The sequence below is a fragment of the Melitaea cinxia genome, chromosome 23 (genome assembly GCF_905220565.1).
Source record: "Melitaea cinxia chromosome 23, ilMelCinx1.1, whole genome shotgun sequence".
Classification (NCBI taxonomy): domain Eukaryota; kingdom Metazoa; phylum Arthropoda; class Insecta; order Lepidoptera; family Nymphalidae; genus Melitaea; species Melitaea cinxia.
The window spans coordinates 1,180,580-1,206,141 of NC_059416.1; the positions used below are offsets into that span (position 1 = coordinate 1,180,580).

General features: G+C 33.3%; 1 protein-coding gene across 1 annotated transcript; it reads right to left on the minus strand.

Moving 5' to 3' along the window:
* Positions 1 to 1,582: 1,582 nt before the first annotated feature.
* On the minus strand, positions 1,583 to 24,121 carry LOC123665242 (outer dynein arm protein 1-like). The gene is made up of 12 exons (XM_045599573.1): positions 24,038 to 24,121; positions 22,803 to 22,925; positions 21,161 to 21,260; positions 20,422 to 20,519; positions 19,091 to 19,230; positions 17,687 to 17,861; positions 13,558 to 13,740; positions 8,913 to 9,063; positions 8,543 to 8,714; positions 2,818 to 2,950; positions 2,186 to 2,316; positions 1,583 to 1,818 (listed from the first exon to the last, which is right to left on the minus strand). Exons 1-12 carry the CDS (start codon positions 24,119 to 24,121, stop codon positions 1,623 to 1,625), a joined length of 1,686 nt encoding a protein of 561 aa, XP_045455529.1. The 3' UTR covers positions 1,583 to 1,622.
* Between the last annotated feature and the right edge of the window lie 1,441 nt (positions 24,122 to 25,562).

The following is a 25,562-nucleotide window of genomic DNA, read 5'->3' on the forward strand; positions in this document are numbered from 1 at the left end:
AAACCTACTTCAATCAATTTTTTTTTTCCATTTTTTTTTAAACAGACGATAATATATTATATATATGAGATCTCTATTAATAAGCATATCTTTTTAAATATTTTTTCCAAAATAAATATGTAGATATGTATACTTTCGCAAATGTACCAAACGTTCACGAGTAACTTTGAAAAAACCAACAAAAAATAACAACTTATTATTATAATATAATATATATATATAAATTTATTATAAACAAATTTATTATTATAATAAACTTACTACTAAAAATTACGAAAATATACTCTTCCTTTAAAATTCCTTAAAAACTATAAAGATGTCAAAGTTTCACAAAAAAAAAATCTTTAAGAAAAGTCGAAACTCCGAGCATAAATGGCTGGTAAAACAAAAAGAACCTCAGCGGACGTGACGCCACAACCGCACCCGGAAGTCCGCCGACACTCGCACCTCGCATTGAAACTATTCTAAATCCCTTCTTGAAATAATGACATTTTTATATGACACGAGAAGAGAACTGACGAGTTTCAAATACTTTGTATGAGTTTTATAAGTTTTCCTCGCGTGTGTCATATTTCAACCGACAGCAAAAAAGGAGATTTTTGTTTATCTGTTACATATGTTGAGGACAGCTATCGACGGACATCATGTGAGCGAATAGTGGAAAAACTAAACAAGTTGTAACACTAACAATGTAGTTTACATTCTAAATGCCAGAATTTTCGTTTTAATGATTTCCACAAATTTCTTGTCAATCGTGCGACGTTTCCCTATATATTATTATACTCTTTGGTGCGACGTGTCTACGTCTTGTGATATTATTCGCTTAGCGCGGTACCAACAGTGTTGCCAGCCTTCCGACAGTGTCGCCAGCCTCCGAACGTCGCGCCAAACTTCCTTTATTCGTTTCTAAATTAATGACTGTCTCCGATATATATTTAGTTTATTAAAAAAAATCCTGATAAAAATTACTTTGTCATCGACTACTACTGTACTACCTTTTATTTTTGTATGTTAATCTCAAATACTATGACTAGCCCGTTGGCACAGTTTGTATCCTGCTTTCTGCTTCGAGGGTTGTGGGTTCGATTCCCACCCCGAGTCTGGGTGTAATATGTATATTTATTTATATATGTATTATTTATATGTATATTTATCAAAAAAAAGTAGCTATACCTGTCGGTTGTTAACTAATACAAGCATTAAGATGCTTACTTTAGGAACAGATGACCGTGTGTTGGGTATGTTGTAAATATTTATTTATTATTATTTTATTTTTTATTAAATACCTATATCAAAATTGGCTAACGCATAGTAAGCTGTCCTACTGCCTACTGGACAAACGATTTACGCAAGATGGCCAGTAGATGCTGGATGAGAATTTTGGATAACCGGAGCGTTTGACACAAAATTTGAGATAGTTTGTGTTTAGCAGTATTTTACGATTTGGCTGATGTAATGTGGTAATGAGATAATACAAATGTGCTGAAAAAAGGCATAATGCAATTACTCCAAAAGTCATCCCTTCTTCAGAATTATGTATGTGTAGAGCACGGACAGTTATTAAAATAAAAAACTTCAACAGTAAATTCAAAAAAAATAATTTATTAATCATTCAAAATGAATCAGTATTGCATGTACCGTCTCGCTAGTATGAGTCTACTCCTCGGCACTCTGCACTCAGTCAGAGGATGTATTCGATCACTTCTCTCGAAGGCTGGGTCCTCTGACAGTTCTGTCAGAGCTGACATAGTTTGTATTGTATCGAAGGGCACTTCCATTGTTTCACTTACTCGGGAGAGCCAGCGAGCTTCTACACAACTGAAATATATGAATGTAACGCTCAATTTAGTTATACGCTTTGAGGTTTCAATCCTTCTTCTACATGGTGAAAGAGGCCCATACCCAGCATTGGGATGTTACAGGCTGCATCGTACTATTTCAATAAGTGTTAAGTATTCGTTAAGAGGCCTGTTTGGTGAAAGCTCTTGTCATAGTTCTCTATCTTTTGAAAGAAGAGAGTGAGAGAGAGAGAGAGAGAAAAGAAACTCTTAACATTTAGGTTTTATATGGATGGACTATGAAGGCTGCTAGGACAGGAAAAAAATGAAGATTGAGAGATTCGTAGCGAACAATACTAATTTATTTACTTATTAGCTTAGCTAGCTATTCCTAAGCTTTAACTTACGCAGGACAAGGATCAGCTGGTACTAAAATATTAATGGGTATCGCTGTCCAGTAGTCCAAGGGTTCAGGGTGGACGGTGTACTTCTTCAGACGAGAACTGGTTTTGCCTCCTTTCTTCTGAATGTGGCGTTCCTGTATGAAAAAGAAATGTAAGTACTACAAGTTCAGGTCTGCAAAAATTATTGGTGAAACGTTTTTTAATGTTCTTAATAATGTTTATGAATAAACAGGTAGATCAGTAGCAAGATAATTATATAAGCATTAGTTATAAAAAAAGGTATTATAAATGGCTATATGATTAAAAGACTGGCTAAAAATAATAAAGGTCTTGATCGTAAGTTAAAGCACTCATTATATCCACACAATTTAATTATCACCAACCCGCCTGCCCAGCGTAATGACTATGGGCAACACACATGAGTTCACGCATTTTTGGCGCGAACTTGTGGAGGCCTATGTCCAGCAGTGGGCTGCAATAGGCTGGAATGATAAATTTAATTATCACTGTGCCAAAAAATACGAAGAGTAATCTCTTATCGAAGTCCAAAGACTAAATGTGGAACAAACATTCTGGACACCATTAGGGCCCAATCTTCTACAGAATCTAACCTTTATTATAAAAATGAAACTTACGTAATAATATGTTATCTGCACTAACTCCTTAATTTTCTCAGTCATCAGTCTGAAAGTTAAATCCAAATTGCGCAGTGACGGTTCTCTTTCTCCGAGTAGATTAGCGTATGGTTTCATTGAGCAGTCCAATGTTCTGAAGAAGAAATAATTTATTATTAATAACCATTTTATTATTATACAGATAGGCAGAGGTCTTCTCTCTCGTAAAGTATATGAAGAAAACGAATCTATAGAGGAGCAATGGCGGCCAAAACAAATTTGAAGAATGTTTGTATGCTCGTCTAATAATAATCACAATGATGAACAGGTTGAATGTTCAATGTGTAACAGGAAACTAGCATGGGAGCTTAGAGTAATGATTCTCAAAATTTAGTTTGAAATCTAGTATAGGTTCCTTTAAGAAGAACTCCCAATTAATTAATCTAGAAGTGAAGTTATCACTCCATAAAAAATAGTTAATTGTAATGAATTCGTTTTGTATGCACATTATTTTTTTAAAGTCGATTACTGTTGTCATTATTATGAATAAGATAGTAATAATAAAAAAAACTGATGTGTGGTTATGGCAGTAAAAAATATATAGCCACCCCCTTCCGTGGGTGTCGTAAGAGGCGACTAAGGAATAATTCAGTTCTACTACCACCTTGGAACTTAAAAAATCAACCAATGGTGGGATAACTATCCAACTACTGGTTTTCAAATACACAAGCCGAAGACTGGCAGCAGCGTCTTTGGTGCGACAATGCCCTGCGGTCACAAACCCGCCTGCCCAGCGTGGTGACTATGGGCAAAACAAACGACATATCGCGCCATTTTTGGCGCGAACTTGGGTAGGCCTATGTCACGCAGTGGATTGTGATAGGCTGAAGTGACATGATGTGAGTAAAAAGAAAGGTTTGTCTGTTTTTCTATCTCCAGATGCGTACATCACACTGACTCCTAATAAAACCAAGTCCGTTGTAGTTCACAGACGATTTTAATATTACAATACATTTCAAGATCTTCAATTTATCTACTAGGAAGAATATTCTAACACGAAGTCGTGAGCAAAAGTTTTGAAATTATTGTCTTGTTTCCATATAGTACTAAAATTAACAGGTGTGTAATCATTAGAAAACTTAATTAATTGTTAGTTTGTTGGTTTTAATTAATGGTAATTGTATTCAAATGTTGTTTGGGCGCGCATCGCAATAACATTATTTTACATCGAGATAGTTGTTCTCGGTATAATAGAATATATTGTGGGAAGATAATATAGACATTATTTTGTAATTGTCTTTTACCTGTGTGAATTTAAATACCTTATGTAATTAAGTACATGTGTGTTAGCGTCAAGCACTATGTACAAAATTTTGTAAATTTATCAGTAAAAAATCAAATTTTTAAATCAATTCTTTATACACATTCTAATCCGTTTTTTTGTGTCATTACATGTCCTTTAAACAAAGGTTGTCTGGAAGTAAATTTTGAAGTTTTGATGATTTATTTTATATGAACAGCTTTTGCGTTTGTCATATCCGAGGTTGTGATTGGCAATGATTTTATTGGTATTCTAAAGTGGTCCTATATTCCCATTGTAAATAGGACGAGATCTGACGAGGAACTTATGAGTTATTCTCACTATTGCTTCTTTAACTTACTTCAAACTTAACACATTTTAATACTTATCCATGTAAATCAAAGTCGGTTTCCTTTCATTTGCGAACAGATTACAAACTAACAGACATTTATTCATCTTTTCAATAATTACACGTATGTATTACTTCCACATTATTATTTCAGTCACAATTCGTAAGCTAAGTTAATCATATGAGATTAATAACTCTCACGACATGTCCTAAACTAATCCAATTTGATAGGAATTGCATCGATTGTCTTCATACATACAAACCTACATACATATACAAGTTAATAATTATTCTCGCGCCTGATATCGCCCGCGTCGATGCGTCATTAAGATTAGCCCTTTGTTGTGCCGATCATTGTATGTTTAATTGTAAATTATTATCATTTATTGTTAACAGTAATTAATTTACCGTGGTAAGACGGAGTGTGATGTCATGTTTAGCTAAAAGTTACAGTTTTTCAGTTCTTTTCGTAAAATGTATTAATAAATCTTACGATTCAACCTGTAAAATCCCACTGATAAGCATAGGCCTTTTTCTCCGTGTAGGGGAAGAATCAGAGCTTAAGCTGCTTTAAGCACCACGCCGCCCCACTATGTGTTGGTTGATATATATATTACAAGTTTATAATTTATTAATTGTTGTTTTGAAGAATAATGAATGAATAAATATTGTTATTGAATCGAAAGGCAGAAAAATCTGAAATTACTTTAATTTGTTTTTAAGTTTCAATTCAAAGATTACACGAAATAAGTTAATAAAACATGTCATTCAAAACTCGTGAAATCTTGCATTATTTGAATTTCAATCTGATGTTTTATAGCCTAACAACAAAGTTAATTAATTTTCCAAAGTACAATATACGCGAGTGCCTCAAACTAGCTTTTAAATTGATCGGGCGCGTGTCCCGCAATACAAGCCCTTACTTACAGTATCAATCGATTGCTAGGTGTATGTAGTACCTGTTATACAATATTTGAATTTTTAACTGTTATTAAAAAAAAATGTTGATATGAAATAATTTTAATGGAAATAACTTTGTTTCTAATATCTGCTAATCATCGAGCTCAAGGTAACAATGGTTTATAGCAGTGGCTTAATGTACTCTTTAAGGCATTGTGGGAAGACGTACAACTGACAAATAGCAACAAGTATCTACTTCTATCAAGAATATAATCCGCAATCATCCGTATTAATGGAATTTCTGCAGCACTTCACTAGAACAGTGATCATAAATAATTGTGCTCTTGAATTCAATAATAATTTCGAAATAAATGGAAATAATAAATTAATGAAGGCCCAAATACATAACAAGTGATTAATTTTAAAATCAATCACAACGCTGGTATGTACCTGTTTCCGGAGTCAATTAATTATAAATAAATATACACACACATAAACATAGCACACACATAAGGAAACAATTTTAATTTGTATATTGACTAGCCTGTTGGCGCAGTTTGTAGTAACCCTGCTTTCTGCTCCGAGGCTTGTGGGTTCGATTCCCACCCCAAGTCTGGGGGTAAAATATTTATTTATATATGAATTACTTATAAGTATGTTTATAGAAAAAAAAAATATGTAGCTATACCAGTCAGCTGTTACCTATAGCACAAGCATTAAGTTGCTTAATTCAGGAACAGAGGACCGCGTGTGTATTGTGTAGATATTTATTTATTTTAACTTAAAAATAATACAATGACAATTCAAAAGTACTCTTAAAGCTTACTACTACACTTTAATTTTTTTGCACACTTCCACATACACGAACACTGACATACACATACTAACACAAACAGCCCCTCGCTACTGTGACGGAAGAATTATTTACTAACATTTCTCTAAGAAATTGTTTTCAAAGACTTTAAAGGAACTTTCTGAGCTGACGTATCGACACCGAGGGTGAGCGATTTTTATTACTTTTATCATCTACATCTGGTCTATATGTTACTGGAGAATTTCTTAAATGTATTTGAAGTTTCTAGATTTTAGTAATACGAGTTGATAAATTTACTAAGTTAGGTTATTCTGAGTTCGGTGTTAGGTTTTATTGGAAATAAAAGTGCACGTATATTATTGAAATTGTTCTTGATGATTATTTTAAGCTGTGTGGCTACGGTAGTAAGGAATATAGCCACCCACTCTCTTGCCGTGGGTGTTGTAAGAGGCGACTAAGGGATAACACAGTTTCACCACCACCTTGAAACTCAAAAAGCCGACCGATGGCGGGATAACCATCCAACTGCTGGCTTTTAATTCACAGGCCGAAGACGGGCAGCGGCGTCTTCGGTGCTGCAAAGCCCTGCGGTTACCAACCCGCCTGCCCAGCGTGGTGACTATTCGCAAAAGACACGACATCGCGCCATTTCTAGGCCGGATGGCCATGGATAGGCTGAAATGATGATGAATGATGATTATTTTAAATAGGTAATTATTAATAATTTTAGATTAGTCTATCCTGTCAGGTACCTCTCAGTATGACGATATGAGTATCATGCGTATTATAATGGCTAAATAGCCATAAGTCCCTCGTTGTAATTCACAGTCTGTAACTGTCTTAAACTATGTTTGATGTGTAACATGTAATTATGAATGAAGTACAAATAAATATTAAAATGTAAATCTTAATTTATCTGATAGATATCAGGGAGAAATAAAGAATAAAGGAAGAAATTGAAAAATTGAAACATTATTATATTATAATATTTTGTATACACCTAAGCTAGTGTCGACTTATAAGATATAATCTTATTGATGTCCTATACTATACTATAGCAGTCGAATAGCGATCACTAGTAACAAAAGTAATTCAACATAAAAATGTAACAACAAAAGCAATAAAAACACAATAATACATTGCGTATTTTGGAATATTAAATAAATAATAAATAAATATCATATAACATACACACACGGTCGTCTGTTCCTACGGTAAGCAACTTAATGCTTGTGTTATAGGTAACAACCGACTGTTATAGCTAAATACTTTTTTTAAATATACATAGAAATACTACATACATAAATATATAAATACAAATATTACGCCCAGACTCAGGCGGGAATCGAACCCACAACCCGCGGAGCAGAAAGCAGGGCCACTCTAAACTACGCCAAAGAGCTATATATACATTTTTAATTCAGCCTGTAATATCAGACTGACGGGCATAGGTCTCTTTCTTTATGTAGGTGAAGGGTCGATGTTTAACCTACCACGCAGCCTTACTACCGGTTGGTGGATATATTCCTTACTATGAATAACGATCTCAATCCTATTATTAGTATCTATCGTAACAACCAGGTCCGATAGCTTTACGTGTTCTCCGAGGCACTGCATTGACTAGAATCGCAAGAACACCTAGACCGGAAACTAATATTTCTACAAATGCAGATGTCCATCCGGAGCGATAATTAAACCCTCAATCGCTATTGTTTAGGCTCCTCCAAGTATATGCACCAGAGCGGTTTTAAAAAAATATTCTTCCAAAAATATGCAAATTTAAGATCGTCATATACAGTGTACGTAATGACGTAGAACAACGTACACGTCTCGTTAATTAATATTCGCCCGCAAGTGTCTGCCGACACCGGTGAGTGACACCGCGACGCGGGCGCTAATGATTGATAATACGTTTAATGAGAACATGTTACTTTGACAGATTATTTGTTGAATTAATTTGTCCTTAGTCTATTCGCGTGAAGAAAAGTTCTAGCTTTTAGTAAGGTTGGGCACAGGGATATGTCCTGCTCAAAATCTGGAGCAGCTCGACTGGGGAACCTTGCAGAGGAACGGCTACGGTAATCGCTTACTATCAGGTGAGGTGTGTGCTTGTTTGTCAAGCTACTTGAAAAGAAAATAGTTGGACCGAACCGAACCCTTGTTTGCCACCCTTGAAGTAAAAAGCTGACACCAAGCTTAGTCATGCCTGTTGATCAAATAAATTGTAGTAAGTCAGAATGGCGTGCTTAAACTGACCAATTGAAGTAGGTCATTTAGACAGAAATTTTATCAACCGTTGAAACTTCTATTTCTTAGGCATATCTTAGGATTACTTAAAATGTTTTCTAATACTTGGGTTTCCAATAACATATAAATAGTTTACTTGAAAATTTCGTAAACTTGTTCCATAGTTTCTTTTAGAAGTTGTTCTTTGTCGGCCAATTTATTTCTTTTCTCTTCTGTGATTATCTTCTGTTGTTCTAGTTTCTCTTCTAGAGCTTTGAGCTTCGTTTGTCTTTTTTCTTCCATCATCTCATTCCAGTCTTTTCTGTCCACTGCATTATATGTAAAAATAGTTTCTATTCAAATAATTATTGTATTTTGTTATAAATTTTTATTTAGGACTAAATAAGCCAGCGTACTTCATGCGCAGAAGACTATAACATTTCAAATAACGATTTTATGATTTTCTGTCTTTCAAGTTAACTAATTAATATATTTACATGTATGATGTAGATATTTAAAATCTTTACCAATATCTTGTCGTATCTTGTTCAGGTCCCTTCTAAGAACTTCGTTTTCAGCGCAGAACTCATTCAAAAGCTTGTATATAGAGAAGTTTTCATTCTCTATCCGTTCGAACGTTTCTATAATTTTGTCTACACTGGGTTCATTGGTGTATTCCTGGAAAAGTATTAATTTACCCAAAATCGTATAACATTTTTATTTTTAAAATATAGTTTTAGATTTCTATCAGGTGTTTTGTAGACAAAGTACGATCACTATTCAACTTGTAAGATCCCACGGCTGGGTAAAAGCATCCTTCTCCGTGTAGGAGAAGGATTGGAGCCTAATCCACCACAATGCTGCATATTGTCTACTATGAATAACGATCGCTATCAGGAATTTATGATAATAAACAGAACCGACAGGTTAACGTGCACTCCGAGGCACGGTGGGAGACCCACAAGGACAGACACCCATACCGGAAGGAAATATTTGTAAATACAACTCATATAACCGCAATCATACCCGCAAACCGCCAGTGTGTAGGCGCCAACACAGCACACCTACCACTACACCAGAGTGATTTTATCCTAACTAATGACATGTAAAATAATATAAACGCGAAAAAAATGTTCCATATTCATAAAACATTCGTGTCATAATTTAATTCCGTAACCGAAAAAAGAGAGGATAATTTCAATGCATTATCGAAAAGCCGAAATATATTAAAATCAGCACATTGACCGAAGAGCGAAATTTATTCTTTTTTGTGACGAAAATTTAACTAAATCCATAGCTGCGGGTGTTTTATTTAAATCAAGTTTTGCTCACGACCGTCAGCGGAATATTTATTAAGTAAATATTTGTGGTGGATAGTGTCGACGGTACAGATTTGTATATTTTTATATTTTTTCTGTTACTTAATTTTCTTGAGAATTAGAATTTCTAGAGTTTAGTTCGTTTTAGTTTTTTGTTGTGGCATACGTGGTCATAGCACTGGCTGTTGCGCTGACGGTCGTGGGTTCGATTCCCGTTCACGACAGACATTTGTATCGGCCATATAGATGTTAGTCGTGGTCTGGGCGTTGTGCTTGTGTATTGTGTGTGTTTCCGGACCCCCAACACAGGAGAAAATCCTACTGGGGGCCGTTGAGTGTGAAGCGTTTATTATTACTATTATACTTTATTGTATATTTCTTAATTTATCTACATTACATGTTTAAAGTTCAAAATTAAACCTGCTAAAATACTGCGCATAAGAAGTCCTGTGTTTCTGAGTAAGATAGCTGCAACTCCCGAGGAGAGTCGGGATATGGTCGGTAATTAACTTCTAACGTCATTACCATTTTTATCATAAGACGGACATTACGCTTGTTTTCAAATCCGCACAAATCTTTTTTATATCCCAATGATATAAAAAAGATTTGGCGGTCCTGAAATCTAAGCTACCATTTTCCGCATCTTAGGTGTTCAAATGATTTGTGAATAATTTGACCAAGATAAAATATGAGTTACATTAATTTTATCCAGTGTAGTATAATTGTTAGCTTTCTGCTAAGGAGCAAGTATGGTTTCGTACAAGCAAGCGATCTATTAACATTTTGTAACGGGCAAAATTATATGACATTTGGCGGAGAGGAAGGAGACAGAAGTGGCGAGGAGTGGAGAGTAGAGTAGCTGGTCATTCTTTTTGACAACAGCGTTGTGATCGGACAAAAAACATTTTTTACTAAAACCTGCTTTAGACCACACTCATCACCATCATCATCATTTCAGCCTATCACAGTCCACTGTTGGACATAGGCCTCCAAAAGTTCACGCCAAAAATAGCGTGAATTCATGTATTTTGCCCATAGTCAACCTACTAAAGTAAAACTTCTCTAGCAATAGTCCTACACAATAGGCCTGCACTGTGTCTTAGATATGAATGTAACTAGCTATGAGAGAAAGAAAATGTGTGCTTGCACCTCGTTCTCTTGCTCCGTTCACTGCGCCCGATCACATATTTCGTAACGCTCACGTCACGCATTCACCAGATTACTCCCCAAGTCAAGCGTACGTAAAGAAGTTTTACTTCAAAATCAAGATATTATTCTAGTTATTTGGACATTCCAACAAATAACTTTATTTTTAATTTCTCAACTAACGGCATTACAATATATCTCAATATTTGTCTTACCCGCCCTAACACATCCAGACCTTCTAACACGAAAATGTTAGAAACGGAAATTCAAATTAAGGAACAAGAGATAAACTTATACCGTCATAACCATATACCGTCGATCCCCTTTCAAAGTGTAATGAAACATTCACGCCTGTAATACCTACTTCTGGCCATGGGCCTTTTTCAAATGTATGGAACATTAATAAATGCAATAAAAGTTTTTGTTTGTTAATGTGTAACTCTAGAGATTTAACAGATCAGTCTTATTATCTGAAGATTTTCTTAAATTAGTGTTTTAAAGAAGTTAATTAGTCATTGCCCTATCGATACAAAGAAGTGAAAGATGAAATACGGTTGAAACTCCTTAAGAACTAGTGTGTTATAAAAAAGTACTTCCCTTTTGATTCTACGGGTATTCGCGAAGGTCATTTTGATGCTCCCGACATTTGAACGGTAAGTTTCGATTGATTGATCGATTCAGTCTGTGACATCCCACTGCTGGGCATGGGACCTTTCTCCGTGTAGTAGAAGTCCGTGTAGTGTTTAACTGAGGTAGGGCACAGCAGGAATTTCTTGCTCAAAATATGGAGCAGCCCGACTGGGGTAGTACCTCGACCTTACAGAAGACCACAGCTAAATAATACTGTTTTCAAGCAGTATTGTGTTCCTGTTGGTCAGTAAGGTGACCAGAGCTCCTGGGGGGATTGGTGATTGGGTCGGCAACCCGCTTGCAATGCTTCTGGTGTTGCAGGCGTCTATAAGCTACGGTAATCTCTTACCATCAGGTGAGCCGTACGCTTGTTTGCCGACTAACGCCCGGTTTCCGAAAGGCTGATCAACGCAGAAATTAACAAATCATCTGTCAAATATCTTGTTAAGCATGAAATGAGTTGCTAAAAGCATGGTTAACTACTTAATTTAATCATACTGTCAGTTGACATAACTGTCAAATTTGACTCTAGAATCGTATGTTAACCGCCATTTTGGGTTTCTGAAACGCGAATTAAGCTATAATCATTGATCAAACGTCTGTCAAATACTCGGTCCACTAATCGGTGTATATCGGCGAATTAACTTAAGGAAAACAATTATTTTCTACGTGAAACTACATTTTGGTTCTTTAAAGGTATGTAAAACATATTTATAACCAAGTTTTATATATGTAATGTATGTTTTATCTTATAATAGTCTACATTTTGGTCTTGATAAACTAAAATTTTTTGTTCTTTGTTGTAGCTTACACAGATGTCTATTATTATTACGAAGAAGATACTGGTCAAAGTTCAATAATAAATAAAAACACTTCAGTTCGGTCATCTCTATTATTGACACATTTTAATTGTTAAGTTTTAAATTTGATTACTAACAATATATAAATAATAGGGAATTTAAAAGGAAAGGTCATAAAAATATATATCTAAATATACATTTATAGGAACTATTAAAAAAATACTTATAATTACTTAATAACTAAAATTTGAAACAAGCTATAATAATTATAATTACTTTATCATATTTTCATCTTACTATTTTCTACTAATGTTTTTTTTTTAAATCAGTCTACAATATTCTGATAATTTTCTGCTCCGAGGGTTGTGGGTTCGATTCCCACCCCGAGTCTGGGTGTAATATAAATATTTATCTATATATTTATTTATGTATTATTTATAAGTATGTTTATCGAAAAAAAAAAATATGTAGCTATATACCAATCGGCTGTTAACTTATAACACAAGCATTAATTTGCTTACTTTAGGAACAGACGACCGTGTGTGTATTGTGTAAATATGTATTTATATTTAATTTTTTTTTTCTAAAGATGCTCTTCGTCTTATTTTCATGATATTGTTTTTTTTTAAATAATAATAAATAAATAAATATCTCATAACATACATTTTTTATAAATATACAAAGAAATAATAGATATATAAATATATAAATACAAATATTACACCCAGACTCAGACGGGAATCGAACCCGCAACCCGCGGAACAGAAAGCAGGGCCACTACAAACTGTGCCAACGGGCTAGTCAGTTATTGTTTTTAGGAACTATTTCCTTTTATTGTATCTTCCTTAGATGTTTATATGATGCTTTATTAGATGTTTGAGTATTATCATATGTATTAAATAACATCACAACTAACAATTTCTGTAGGTTTTGATACATCACAAATATATAAAATAATATTTAATTATGTTACATGACCACATGTTACAAAACAAATGTCAAATCAAACTAATCGAGGACTAGCTAATTTTGCTGTGAATGACGTTTCAGCAACTCCAATTGATTTGACATCCGTTTTAAATCTAACAGCCGATTAGTAGACCTATACTTTGACAAACGTTTCAGAAACCGGGCGTAAGTGATATATTTAAAAAAAAAGGAGAAGGGTCGACGCTAAATACACATACACCACGATGCTCTACGGGTTTATCGATCAAAAAGTGCCCATACTGACCGTAAACTTCTAAAAACTTGTAAGTTTAAAAACAGTTACTTACATAGATATCATTGAATATTTTCGTGTGATACTTCAGCTCCTTCTGTTTATCTTCTTCGTACTTCTTCTTTTGTGCTTCTTCTCTTTCCTCCTCTTTTTTGTTTATTCTTCTTACACCTTTCCGCGCGAGAAAGTGGTACAGTTTCATCTCGTGGTCGAAGGCTTTTTGCAAATCTCTCATTTCCTGGAAAATCGTTTTAATTAATACATGAATTACTAGCTTCTGTCCGCGACTTTATCCGCGTGGAATAGTTACTTTGGGCTAACGAAAACTTTAACCAGCAAATAAACTGTTTACGCAGTGTACGCAGCGGAAGTTCTCCAAAAGAAAACAACCCCAATTTTGAAACATTTTTCATTGGAGCTCCGCTCCTATTGATCTCAGCGTGATGATATATAGCCTATAGCCTTCCTCGATAAATGGACTATCTAACACTGAAAGAATTTTGGAATCGGACCAGTAGTTCCCGAGATTAGCGCGTTTAAACAAACAAACAAACAAACTCTTCAGCTTTATAATATTAGTATACGAGTAGATGAACAAGTTCATAGATTTTTTTTCACACAATGTATGGTTGCTTGTGTGTTCTCGTAAATCTCCTAGGTAGCAAGTAAAGCCGTCAATTCTGATTGCTATTTGTTTTCTTTATCATAATAATTTAATAATCGTCACATATGACGTAATAATCATTCATTTCTAAATAATTAAATATCTTATAACATTCATACAGGCTCGTTTGTTTCTAAAGTAAACAACTTAATGCTTGTCTTATAGGTAATAGAGGTTATAGAATTGAGCTATTTCAAATAATGACTGTCTACTTGACTATTTTTTTTCTACGTTGTACTATTTATCTATGTACTTGAAGTTGGTTTTTTTTCCGTTTGCGAGTTAACACAATTAGTCGGCTATGCGCCTTTTAAATAATTCTGTTATTAAATTTCTAACAAGCTAATTCGCGTTATGGAAATTAATTTAACGAAATTTACATCATACGTTGGGAGAAACGACACGTGATATTAACATAGCACTAGAAGGATTAAATATTAAATATGTCTCTTAAGCGGGAGATTTTATCACCCATCTATGGGAAGAATGGGGGCAGTTATTACCACCATACGTTTGTACAGATAATAACATAACGCGACCCTGTTTAAAATACACTACAATACACGTAAATGGTTAGGTCGACATACAAATTAATGGGTTAGCGTTATCAGAGGGATGTCATTAAAAGTGGGGCGACGGAGTGTGATCGATTTAGGAATTAGAGTGGAAGATGCCAATGTATAATAAAATTCATTGGAAACGTACAGAGGTGGGTACGTTTTATTTCAGCGTTTAATCGCTTGGAAAGGGGCGCTAATTTAACTTTTTTATTTGGTTTAGGTTGAGGAGATAAGAGTGTTAATTTGTTTAGGGTTTGAGTAAGTATACTTTATGGTACATTAAGGACAAAAACTCTTTCCCTAATTACGCTCTCTTCCTAAATGAATTAAGACTTCTTTCAATTTAAAATCAAATTCTAAGCATTTTCGAATATCATATCAAAAATTGACCGCTCCAGCGGGGTTCGAACCCGCGTCTCCGACTGACCGTTTCGGCGCTCTAGCCAATTAAGCTATGGAACGATGTACCCGCTAGATCGAAATTTTTGGTATGATAATTTTATTTTCGATTTAAGCGAACAAAAATGTTTAGAATTCCTAATGCGTGGGTAACACAATAATAAAATCGTACATATCAATTTTTTATACAAATAGATCGGCAAACAATCATACGGCTCATATGATAGTAATTGATTACAATAGCATATAGGCAATTACAACAACAGAAGCATAGCTAGCTTGTTGCTAACCCTACCCTCCCAACCCCCTAGGAGCTCTGGTCACCTTACTCACCACGTGAACACAACACAGTTGAAAGCAGTATTCTTTAACTGTGATCTTCTGTAAGGTTGATGTTCTTCCCCAGTTGGCTACTCCAGGTTTTAAGCAGAATATATTCTGTTGTGTCCTAACTTAATGAATTGAAGTATACTTTGTGATACACAAAGGACAAACATTCTTTTCCTACTCTGGTCTTTCTTCTAAATGGAGAAAGAGTCCTGTGCCCAGCTGTGGGACGCAATTGTTTGAATAAATCTAAGGACAAATGTAATATATTGAAATACAAATGACTTTTAAGTTTGTACAATTAATGGTTTTATGGTAAAAGTTAGTTAATGAATAATTTACGCTGTTGTACAAATGTTTGTTTTTTTCCATTTTTGTTATGTTTGTTTTACTAGAAATATTAAAAAAAGTATGTATTTATTATATACTAGCTTTTACCCGCAGTTTCGCTCACATTGAATTTTTTTTTAAATAAAAAAGTTACTTTCAATAACTCCAAGAGTATGATGGGTTAAGTAGTTTTGGCGTGAAAGCTTAATAAACATACTTACATTCACATTTATAATATCAAGTAAGGATATATAAACGACGAGGCAGACTTTGGTAACTAATGCACGCTTATTGTTTAATTAATTAATTTATTTTTAAAAAAGATACACCATCTACAACATCAGTAAAATAAATTTTTAAGAAGTGTACATATAAAATTACAATTAACAAATATGTCTTTACATGTGTTAGCAATATTACAAATAAAAGTAAACAAGATAAATAAAACTCTTAAGTATGTAGAGATAAAAATAATAGAATAATTTTAAACAATAAAAAACGAGAAATTAAAGATTTAACTACATTTAAAATCTTAAATACTAATCATTGGTGGACCGGAGAAAAAACTTGATTCTATCAAAACAACTGTGTTTGCCAGCAAACGAAAAAAAACTGACTTCAATTACATCGAAAATTAATACAATGGAAGTAGTCAATAAAACAGTCAATGGCTTTCATTACTTAAAAAATATTCGTCAGATCCCGATTAAATTTAAATGGGGCTACTATTACATACACCGTCAATATACCATCTCCTTTGCCCTAAGGTTGCCTGGCAGAGATCGCTTTTAAGCAATAAGGCCGCCTTTTGTACATTTTTTCTACTAATTATTGTTAATGTTGCTTATTTATTTTATTTCTTGTTTGGTGTACAATAAAGTGTAAATAAATATATACTAATATGTGTGACTACTTCTTGTGATCACAAGAATCAGCTTTCGATTAAAAATCATAAAAATCGATATAACTAGTAAAAAGATATGAGGTTATTATTTAAAAAAACAGTCGAATTGAGAACCTCGTCCTTTTTTTGAAGTCAGTTAAAATTATTAATGTGTACCATTTATAAAATACATAAAAAAATCAATATTTGTCGAAACTCATATCTCTTATTATGAGAAAGAATTACAGGTTTATCCGCCATACTGTTTTGTGCTGATATGCGGATGTACGTTATTAACGATTTTAACACATATATCATGTTAATATTTTCCTTAAGCGGCGAGAATGAGATGGATGATTAATAAGGCTTAAAAGTTAAATAATATACGTTACCAGTTCGAATTTACCAGCGATCGAAATTAAGATAAGTTTCAGGTATATCCACTAAACTAGGAATTCCTAAAGTAAGGGTTTTGTGAATATCGTAAATTTTTTAAATTGGTGAGTATTTTGCATTATGTCATTGGGGAAAAACTAGAGATATATTTTTTATTTAATTTGGCTCTTAGACCTGGGAGTTTGAGGTATAACGTCGTTTTGGAAAACGGTTTCTTGCTCAAAATAGTTATGAAATCTCTGCATTAGACCATCTTAGTTCAAAGATTGAACTGAAGTAGACTGTAAACGACCTACTGCTGGGAAAAGCCTCTTCAGCATAAAGAAGAGGATTAATCCACCACGCTGCTGCTGTACAACTGAATTTGGGCGTAATGTACCCCACCATGAGTAACGTTTGTTCTCAGGTGTCTTTCATAACACCAGGTGTTGATAGCTCTCCGTTTTCTCGAAGCTACAGTAAAGAGACCCAAAAAATATATGGATAAATGCAAATATCTGTCCTGAACAGGAGTCAAATCCGTCACTGTAGATGCTTATAACTATTTGCATTTTTGTAAAAACGTTGTCTCAAACATATACATATTATAAAATTTATGTTGTAGGTAAAATCGGTAAATGTTTACCTGAACTTGAACCATTTGATCAATTTTTCCTTTTTCCTGAACGGATTTTAGCTTCGTGCACCATTCGTCTCGCTGGTCGTATGCTAGAGTTGAAGACTCAAAGAGATCCGTTAGGAATTTCTTTCCTTTGTTTAAAGAGTTCAGCATTTTCGTCCAAGATTGATTGAAAAGTGCTCTGAAAATTTTAGAATATAAATATTGACAGTAAAATACCTTTTTTTAATGTTGCTGTTTAATTTTTGTTACAATTTGTTAAACCTTTACAAATTACGAAATAAAAAAGAGAGAAAAGTAGTTTGCTTAATTTGATCGCTTTAGTGCTTTCTTGTCTGATTTAATTTCATTTTAACATTTCATTTGAATAAAAATACTTATAACCATGATTGCTGATGTAGGTGAATCCTACAGTAAATTTGTTATGAATAGATGCATGCAAAATGAAACGCGTGAAACGCGTTGCCGACGTTAGACGCGGGTGTAGGGTCGCTATCAACACAGCGCTTCCCCAGGAGTTCTGGCTATTTTTTTAAACATGTATTGACATTTTTACTTTTTATTTATTTATTCAGAAAAACCAAGTTATACGCACAATTTTTATCATAAAGCATACAACAAACAATATAGCCAATAACAAGTTTCCCTAAAGTTAACAAGTTGGTGCTATGTAGAGATCGTTGACAAAAAGAAAAAAAAAAAACAATGACAATCAGTACATTCCGATACACAAAAAATGCTTAGAAGTGAATTTTGATGGTGAGACACAGTTAATTAACACTTAAGTAATACACTACCTAAATTGAGCAAATAAAAACAATCTAACGGTCTCGCTTACACCCGTATGTTTTTTGTAATCGTCTTTGTGATCCTACCGTCGGCGGTAGTATTGTTTAATTAATAAAGTAGAAGCGATTTTTAATAAGTATGGTAGACACAAAACTTTGTTTAACAAAAAATTGTCTAAGCTTAGTATAAATGTGTTTTTGTAAGTATTGTAGTTGTAAATGTTATAGCAATATGTATAAGTGGTATATAAAATGTGTGAGACTCTTACTTGCTGGCAAGCCTAAGGGCTTTTGCAAGTAAATATAGTGTACATGCTTTTGTTAATGTTACAAATAATTTAAAAAAAAATACTTAAATAACATAGTAAAAGAGGCATATATATATAACTACACATCATACATATACAGATATACTTATAGTTTATGCATTGTTACGGTGACTTTAATGATAAGTAGTAAAAAAAAGGAGTTGACTGGTAGATATTTCTTTTACTGATAATATCGACCCTGTCAAATTCTTTTTTGATTAAAATGTTAATATGTTTAAAGTGGAAATTAAAAATATTAGAAAAGTAGGTAAATAGTGGGAGTCCGACTCACACTTGGCCACTTACCAACTTACCTATCATTAAGCATGTGTTCAATATCTTCTCGTATTTTCTTGTTTTCACACTGAACTACGTTGAAACTCCACATCGCAGCTTCTAACTTGTTTTCCGCTGAAGTCAGTCTATTTTCGCTCAAATTACGACGTATTTCAAGCTTTAAATTTATAAAGGGAGCGTTACACAAATTCATTTACCTTCGTGATAAATTCCTTAAGAAAATCTCACTTTGGAAAAATAAGTAAAGAGAACACTAACTAAAAGTTCGAGAGTGGATAAAGTGAAAGAAATAGAATCCAATGAATGTAACTCAGTAGTGAATCAAAATCAAAATCAAAAACAGCTTTATTCAAATAGGTTTAAAAATAAATTATTATTTTTGTAAAAGTCAAGCTACAACCGATTCCGAATGTAGATTCTGCAGAAAAGAATCGTCAAAAAAACTCCGCAGTTACTCTTTTCAAAAATACTATATAAACTGTTTTTTAATACAAAATTAGTAACATGTTGCTTAAAATACAGCGTCACTAAGTCCACACATCTTTATCAACTATGTAATCCTGCACCGAATAATAAGCTTTATCTATTATTATTTTTTTCAATAAAAACTTTAAATTTATGTTGAGACAATTCCAAAATTGTTTGTGGGATTTTATTATACATGCGAATATCATGACCCAGAAAGAAAACGTTTACTTTGTGCAGTCGGAAACTTAGAGTTACAATTTTATTATTCCTTCTCGTGTTTACAATGCGATTATTACTATTTATTTCAAAACAATGAATATTCTGGTTAATATACATAATGTTGTTATAAATATATTGCGACGCAATTGTTAATGTCTACCTTTTGAAAAACAGCCTGTAGGGAGACTCGAGCTTCAAGATCATAAATGCCGCGAATAGTCCTCTTTTGCAAGATAAATACAGTCTCAATATCTATTACCCCACAGTAACAGACCGTAAGACGTAACACTATGGAAATAGCTAAAATATATTAAGCGTGCAGTTGCAACGTCGGTCAGTTGTCGTACTTTTCTAACAGCGAATGCTGCGCAGCTGAGTCTACCATTCAAGGATGAATGAGAATTCAACTGAAGTTTTGAGTCCAAATGTATCCCTAAGAAAACTGTAGTATTATTGACAATAAGCCTCTAGTTATTTATTATAAAATTAAAATTTGGATGCTTAACATTAGGTAACGAAAACACAACGCACGTTTTTTTTTGGCGTTCAAACCCAAGTTGTTTATTTTAAGCCAATCTTGAATTCGAGAAGTGTTCACGACATCATAATTTACTTTTAAAAATATAATTAACTAATTATAAATGATTGTGGTTTATTTTACCCGACCACTGTTTGTATTGACAACGCTCTTTAGCTGAATCATTTCCTTGTTTTTCCGTCGCAGTAATCCATCTATTTGACTCATCAGACTGAGGCCCTCTAGAAAATATATATTTTAATACGAACAAGGAATATTTCCGTTATGGACTAGTGGATAAGACGCACAGTTCTTAACAGAAGAAAATGCAGGTTGCTCATGGATCATAGTTGGCATGCTCTGCGCAACTGTTTTGATCTGTTTATTGGATAAGCTCCGCGGTATCGATCTTAAGGAAATTGAATATTTTAATTATTATTAAAAAGTTTTTTTTAACCTTTTGAGACAGTTTCAATCAAATCTGGCATACATCGAAAACAAGTATTTTGCAAGACAACAACGTCTATCAGGTTAATTATAGGCCTCTTTCTCCGTGTAGGAGGTTCCGAGCTTAATCCACCACGCTGAGTGATGATCGTTATCAGGTGTCGATGATAACAACCGGGACTAACAGCACATACGTGCTCTCCGAGGCAGGGTGAGGAGCCTTACAAAAACAGACTACCAGACCGGAAATAAATACTTTAAATACAAATATCCATCCCGACCGGAAATCAAACCTGCATTCGCCAGTTTGTGAACGTCAACACGGTGCACTTACCACTAAACCAGAGCGACGTCCGTTATCGGGTCAGATGGTATCAAATAAATACTCTGTCAATCTGCTGTTTTACCTATGTTAATTTAGATTTACAGTAAGTACCTTGACAATCTTGTTTGGTCTTTGAACGCAAAAGTAAAGCTCTTGCCAGATCTGCTTTCATCTTTTTGTCGTTCTTTTTATGTGCCCCTGATCGAGCAATCTGTAAATATATTTCAAAATATGACGGTGTGTAGTATACAGCTTGATATGAGGCATTTGAAGTTTTATTTATAAGTTTACATTTGTAATAAATTTTGTTGAAATGTTGATAATGTAGTCACAGCAACAATATTAGAGGTCAATTCGGTTTCTGTTGATTTATTTATTTATTTATTTATTCAGAAAACCAACAGCTTCTTATATACTATTTATATCATAAAGCATATTACAAAAAATCAAGCCAATAACAGGTTTCCCTAAAGTTAACAAATTGTGGAGATATCGTTGACAAAAAAGAAAACAACAGTCACAATCAGTACATTCTGATACACAAAAAAATGCTTATAAGAGATGCAGTTAACTTACACTTAACAATATACATATATAAATACATAGTAAAAGAGGCATAATTATATAAAGAGAGCTACACATCATACATATACAGATACATAATATATACTTATAGTTTATACATTGTTACGGTGACTCAGATAGTATTTTTATTATATTGGTTTTAAATATCCTTTTAGACTTTGTGAAGATGTCGACGTTTTTAAATAATGTGTTATACGTATGAGGGAGTCTCAGTAACAGCGAGTTTTTTAAATAATTCGAAAAATGTTGAGGAACTTCTAACATAGATGTTTTACGGGTACGATATTTAGGAACTCGGAAACCTATTTTAGATACTAGGTGTGGGCAATCAAGCTTACTATTTATTATGTCATAGAGCAGACCCATATCCAAAAGAATACGTCTCTGCTCCAACGAAAGCATTTCATGTTCCGCGCAACCATCTTCATAACTCTCACAAAATTTACGACACCGAAAGTTTAAATGTTTTATGAATTTTTTTTGTATATGTTCTAGGCGGTTAAGATAAATGCGGTATTGAGGTGACCATATAGGGCCAGCATACTCTAAAATGCTCCGTACATAAGCAAAATAAACACACTTAATAGCTGATATATTTGTAAACGGTTTACACACGCGAAGAACAAATCCCAGGTTTTTATATGCTTTCATTACTATATTTTCTATATGATCTGATAGTATCATTTTTTGATCAAAGTAGACCCCCAAATGTTGATGACAAATATTTGTACAGAACATTTAGATATTAAGGTATAAGACCTACATCTTTCCGAAAATATATACTACATAGACATATAGGAAGAGGTCAGACCCAGACCAAGATAAACGTCTATAAGGCCTACGATTTTATTTTTGTGTTACCCACACATTAGGGAATTCTAAACATTCGCCGTCTACAGTGAGCTCTTTACAGAAACTCGTACCTACTGTCTAAATAAAATCGTACGAATTAAAAATAGCATGGTGTCGTTTCTTGTCAAATATTTTTATTGTAATATGAAACTTAATAATTACGAGTTCTATAAAGAACTCACAATAGACAGCGCCACGGTCGCTTAGAACCTTATATAAAATAATTATATCAAAAAAGACAACGCCATAAGATCAAATTCATTAGATACTGCATAATTTTTAAAGTTATTGTACTATAGTATTCAACAAAGTTAACCTTCAAGTTCTTGTAAAGATTCAGATATTCCTTTTTCAACGTTCGCAGTAAATTATCCTGTCGGCGGAATTTTGGATGGACGCCCATAGTTCGATGGAGTCTGTCGGTTTGTATCATTCGAACCTGTATATATTATATGTAATTGTGAAAATATGTACTTACTTAATTTTAAGAGAAAGGTTTAGTCATGTTTTGATTCTATTAATCTTTCTAATCAATCTAAAACCTAGAAGACCTAGAAAAATTAATACAGAATTTTTATCAAGTTTTCGACCCTCTACTACTAAAGGGCTCTAGTGATATGTGTATAGCTTGGCGGTGATAGACTACCCCCCAAGATAGCCAAAAATCACGTACTTTTGGGCAAAATAAATTGAAATTTACAGAATATTACCTTTAAATACAGGTATGATCTGATTAAATTTTGTAAAATATAACATCGTGATACAAATTTCCAGACAGACATTAAAGTTGCAGGGTGTTTTTTGATTAAAAAATCACGATTTCAACGAAAAATAAATACACGAAATATTTCATCAAAGCCCTCCTGTCTACCTCACGTGATTAATGGACGACGCGTACCTATTACATTTTCAAATTTTAGTTTTGTATAATTTTCGTAAGTATATATAATTCTTTGTGTTTTATTTTTTATTTTAGTATTTTATATCTATTATGTTGTTCTAAGCTAACTGTAAAATATTGTTAGTATTTATGGACTTCTCGTCCGAAATAAAAGTATTATTATTATTATTATTTTGCAAATTCTTGTTCAAGAAAGAAATTTTTTTTAAGAAAGTTTCTTTTAACTATTCGCCAATAGATGGTGCTTATCGAAATCAACTAAATTTCATCAATTATGCAGTTAACTGTCCATTTGTTTTCTTAACTAAATTTGTTTCTAATAACTGAAACCTAATAGTGTTCCGATAGATGGCACACAAAAACGTAATGAGGTCATTCGTTCAGTAGATATTAGTCCTCATATTTGTTTCATACCGGGGGCCTTATATGAAAATCGATTGGCCTTATATGAAAATCGATTGGCCTTATATGAAAATCGATTGGCCTTATATGAAAATTAATTCTTAAGGAGGTAAATTCCAAAAAAACTTAATCTTCTGATTAAAAAGTTTCGTGATTCAAAGAACTTTTAATCGAAACATTGCTTGAAGTTATAAAATTTCCACATGAATTATTATAATCGTAAATCAAAACTAAAATATTATAGATACCTGTCGCCGTAATCTCAAATGCTCATCTTCCATCTTCTTGACTACATCCATATCATTTGATAGACATTCTGTATTACTTTCCATTTTGTAAAGGTTGAATAGTAATGTAAAAACGTTAAAAATATTTTTGACTTTTCATGTTATTGGCATAGCCCTCTGGATTGATTTTTTGTCGCATAACAATGCATAGGCAAAGTTATGGCTGAAGTGGCCATATTTGTTTTGTGAAAATTTAAGAATAATTTTTGTTTTGAAATTCATGTCAGAGACAGTCTTCCTTATCCTTCTTGTAAAAGACTGGAGCATATTCATTTCCGCGTTGCTCGATCACAGATTAACAGATAAATACGTCTTGTAACTAGTAAATAGTAATAATTCGTTTGTTTTCATTATAATCGTCATTCCTTCTTAGCTTCTTGTAAATAAAGTTTAATGCAGTCTGTAGTAATTTTTCCTATATATATATATATATATATATATATATATATATATATATATATATATATATATATATATATAGGAAATATACATCGATGATAGAGAGATATCGATGTACATACATAAAAAAAGCTCTCAAAAGAAAAAACCTGATCTTGAAATATTCTTCGTTGGTGCTCCGCTCCTATTGGTCTTAGCATGATGATATATAGCCTACAGCCTTCCTTAATAAATGGGCTATATAACACTGAAAGAATTTTGCAAATCGGACCAGTAGTTCCTGAGATTAGAGCGTTCAAACAAACAAACAAACAAACTCTACAGCTTTGTAATATTAGTATAGATTCCATTTTGAAGTTGGTTAATAATGAGTTTACACACGAAAACATGTTAAGGCACATTAATTTTAAACCATAGAATTTTATTTTGTTTAGATTGTTTTTGCCTTTTAAATATACTCGTAGTGGTCAGTGGTCATTACACTCAAGTATAACATTATTTTATATGAAATGAATATGATGTTAAAACAACGTCAGCATATAAAGATGGCTGTTCAGTTTTTTTTTTGTTACTCGTTTAACTTTACGATTCTTTTTTTTCACATAATAAGTCTTTTGGTAAGGCCTATGTCCAGCAGTGGACTGCAATAGACTAAACTGTATTGTACTCATTAGTGATTGACCGTTCCAATCCAATTTTTGATATGATATTAAAAAAAAATGTTTAGAATTCCTAATGTGTGGGTAACACAAAAATAAAATCGTAGATATTATACAAAATAGCACGGTGTCGTCTCCCTTCAAAGATTTTCATTTTAATATGAAACTTTGAATAGTTACGGGTTTCTGTAAAGAGCTCACTATAGACGGCGCCACGGTTCGCTTAAACCGAATATAAAAATCATCATGTCAAAAATTCGATCTAGCGGGTCCATCGTTCCATAACTTAATTGACTAGAGCGCCGAAACGGTCAGTCGGAGACGCGGGTTCGAACCCCGCTGGAGCGGTAAATTTTTGATATGATATTCAAAAAAATGTTTAGAATTCCTAATGTGTAGATAACACAAAAATAAAATCGTAGATATTA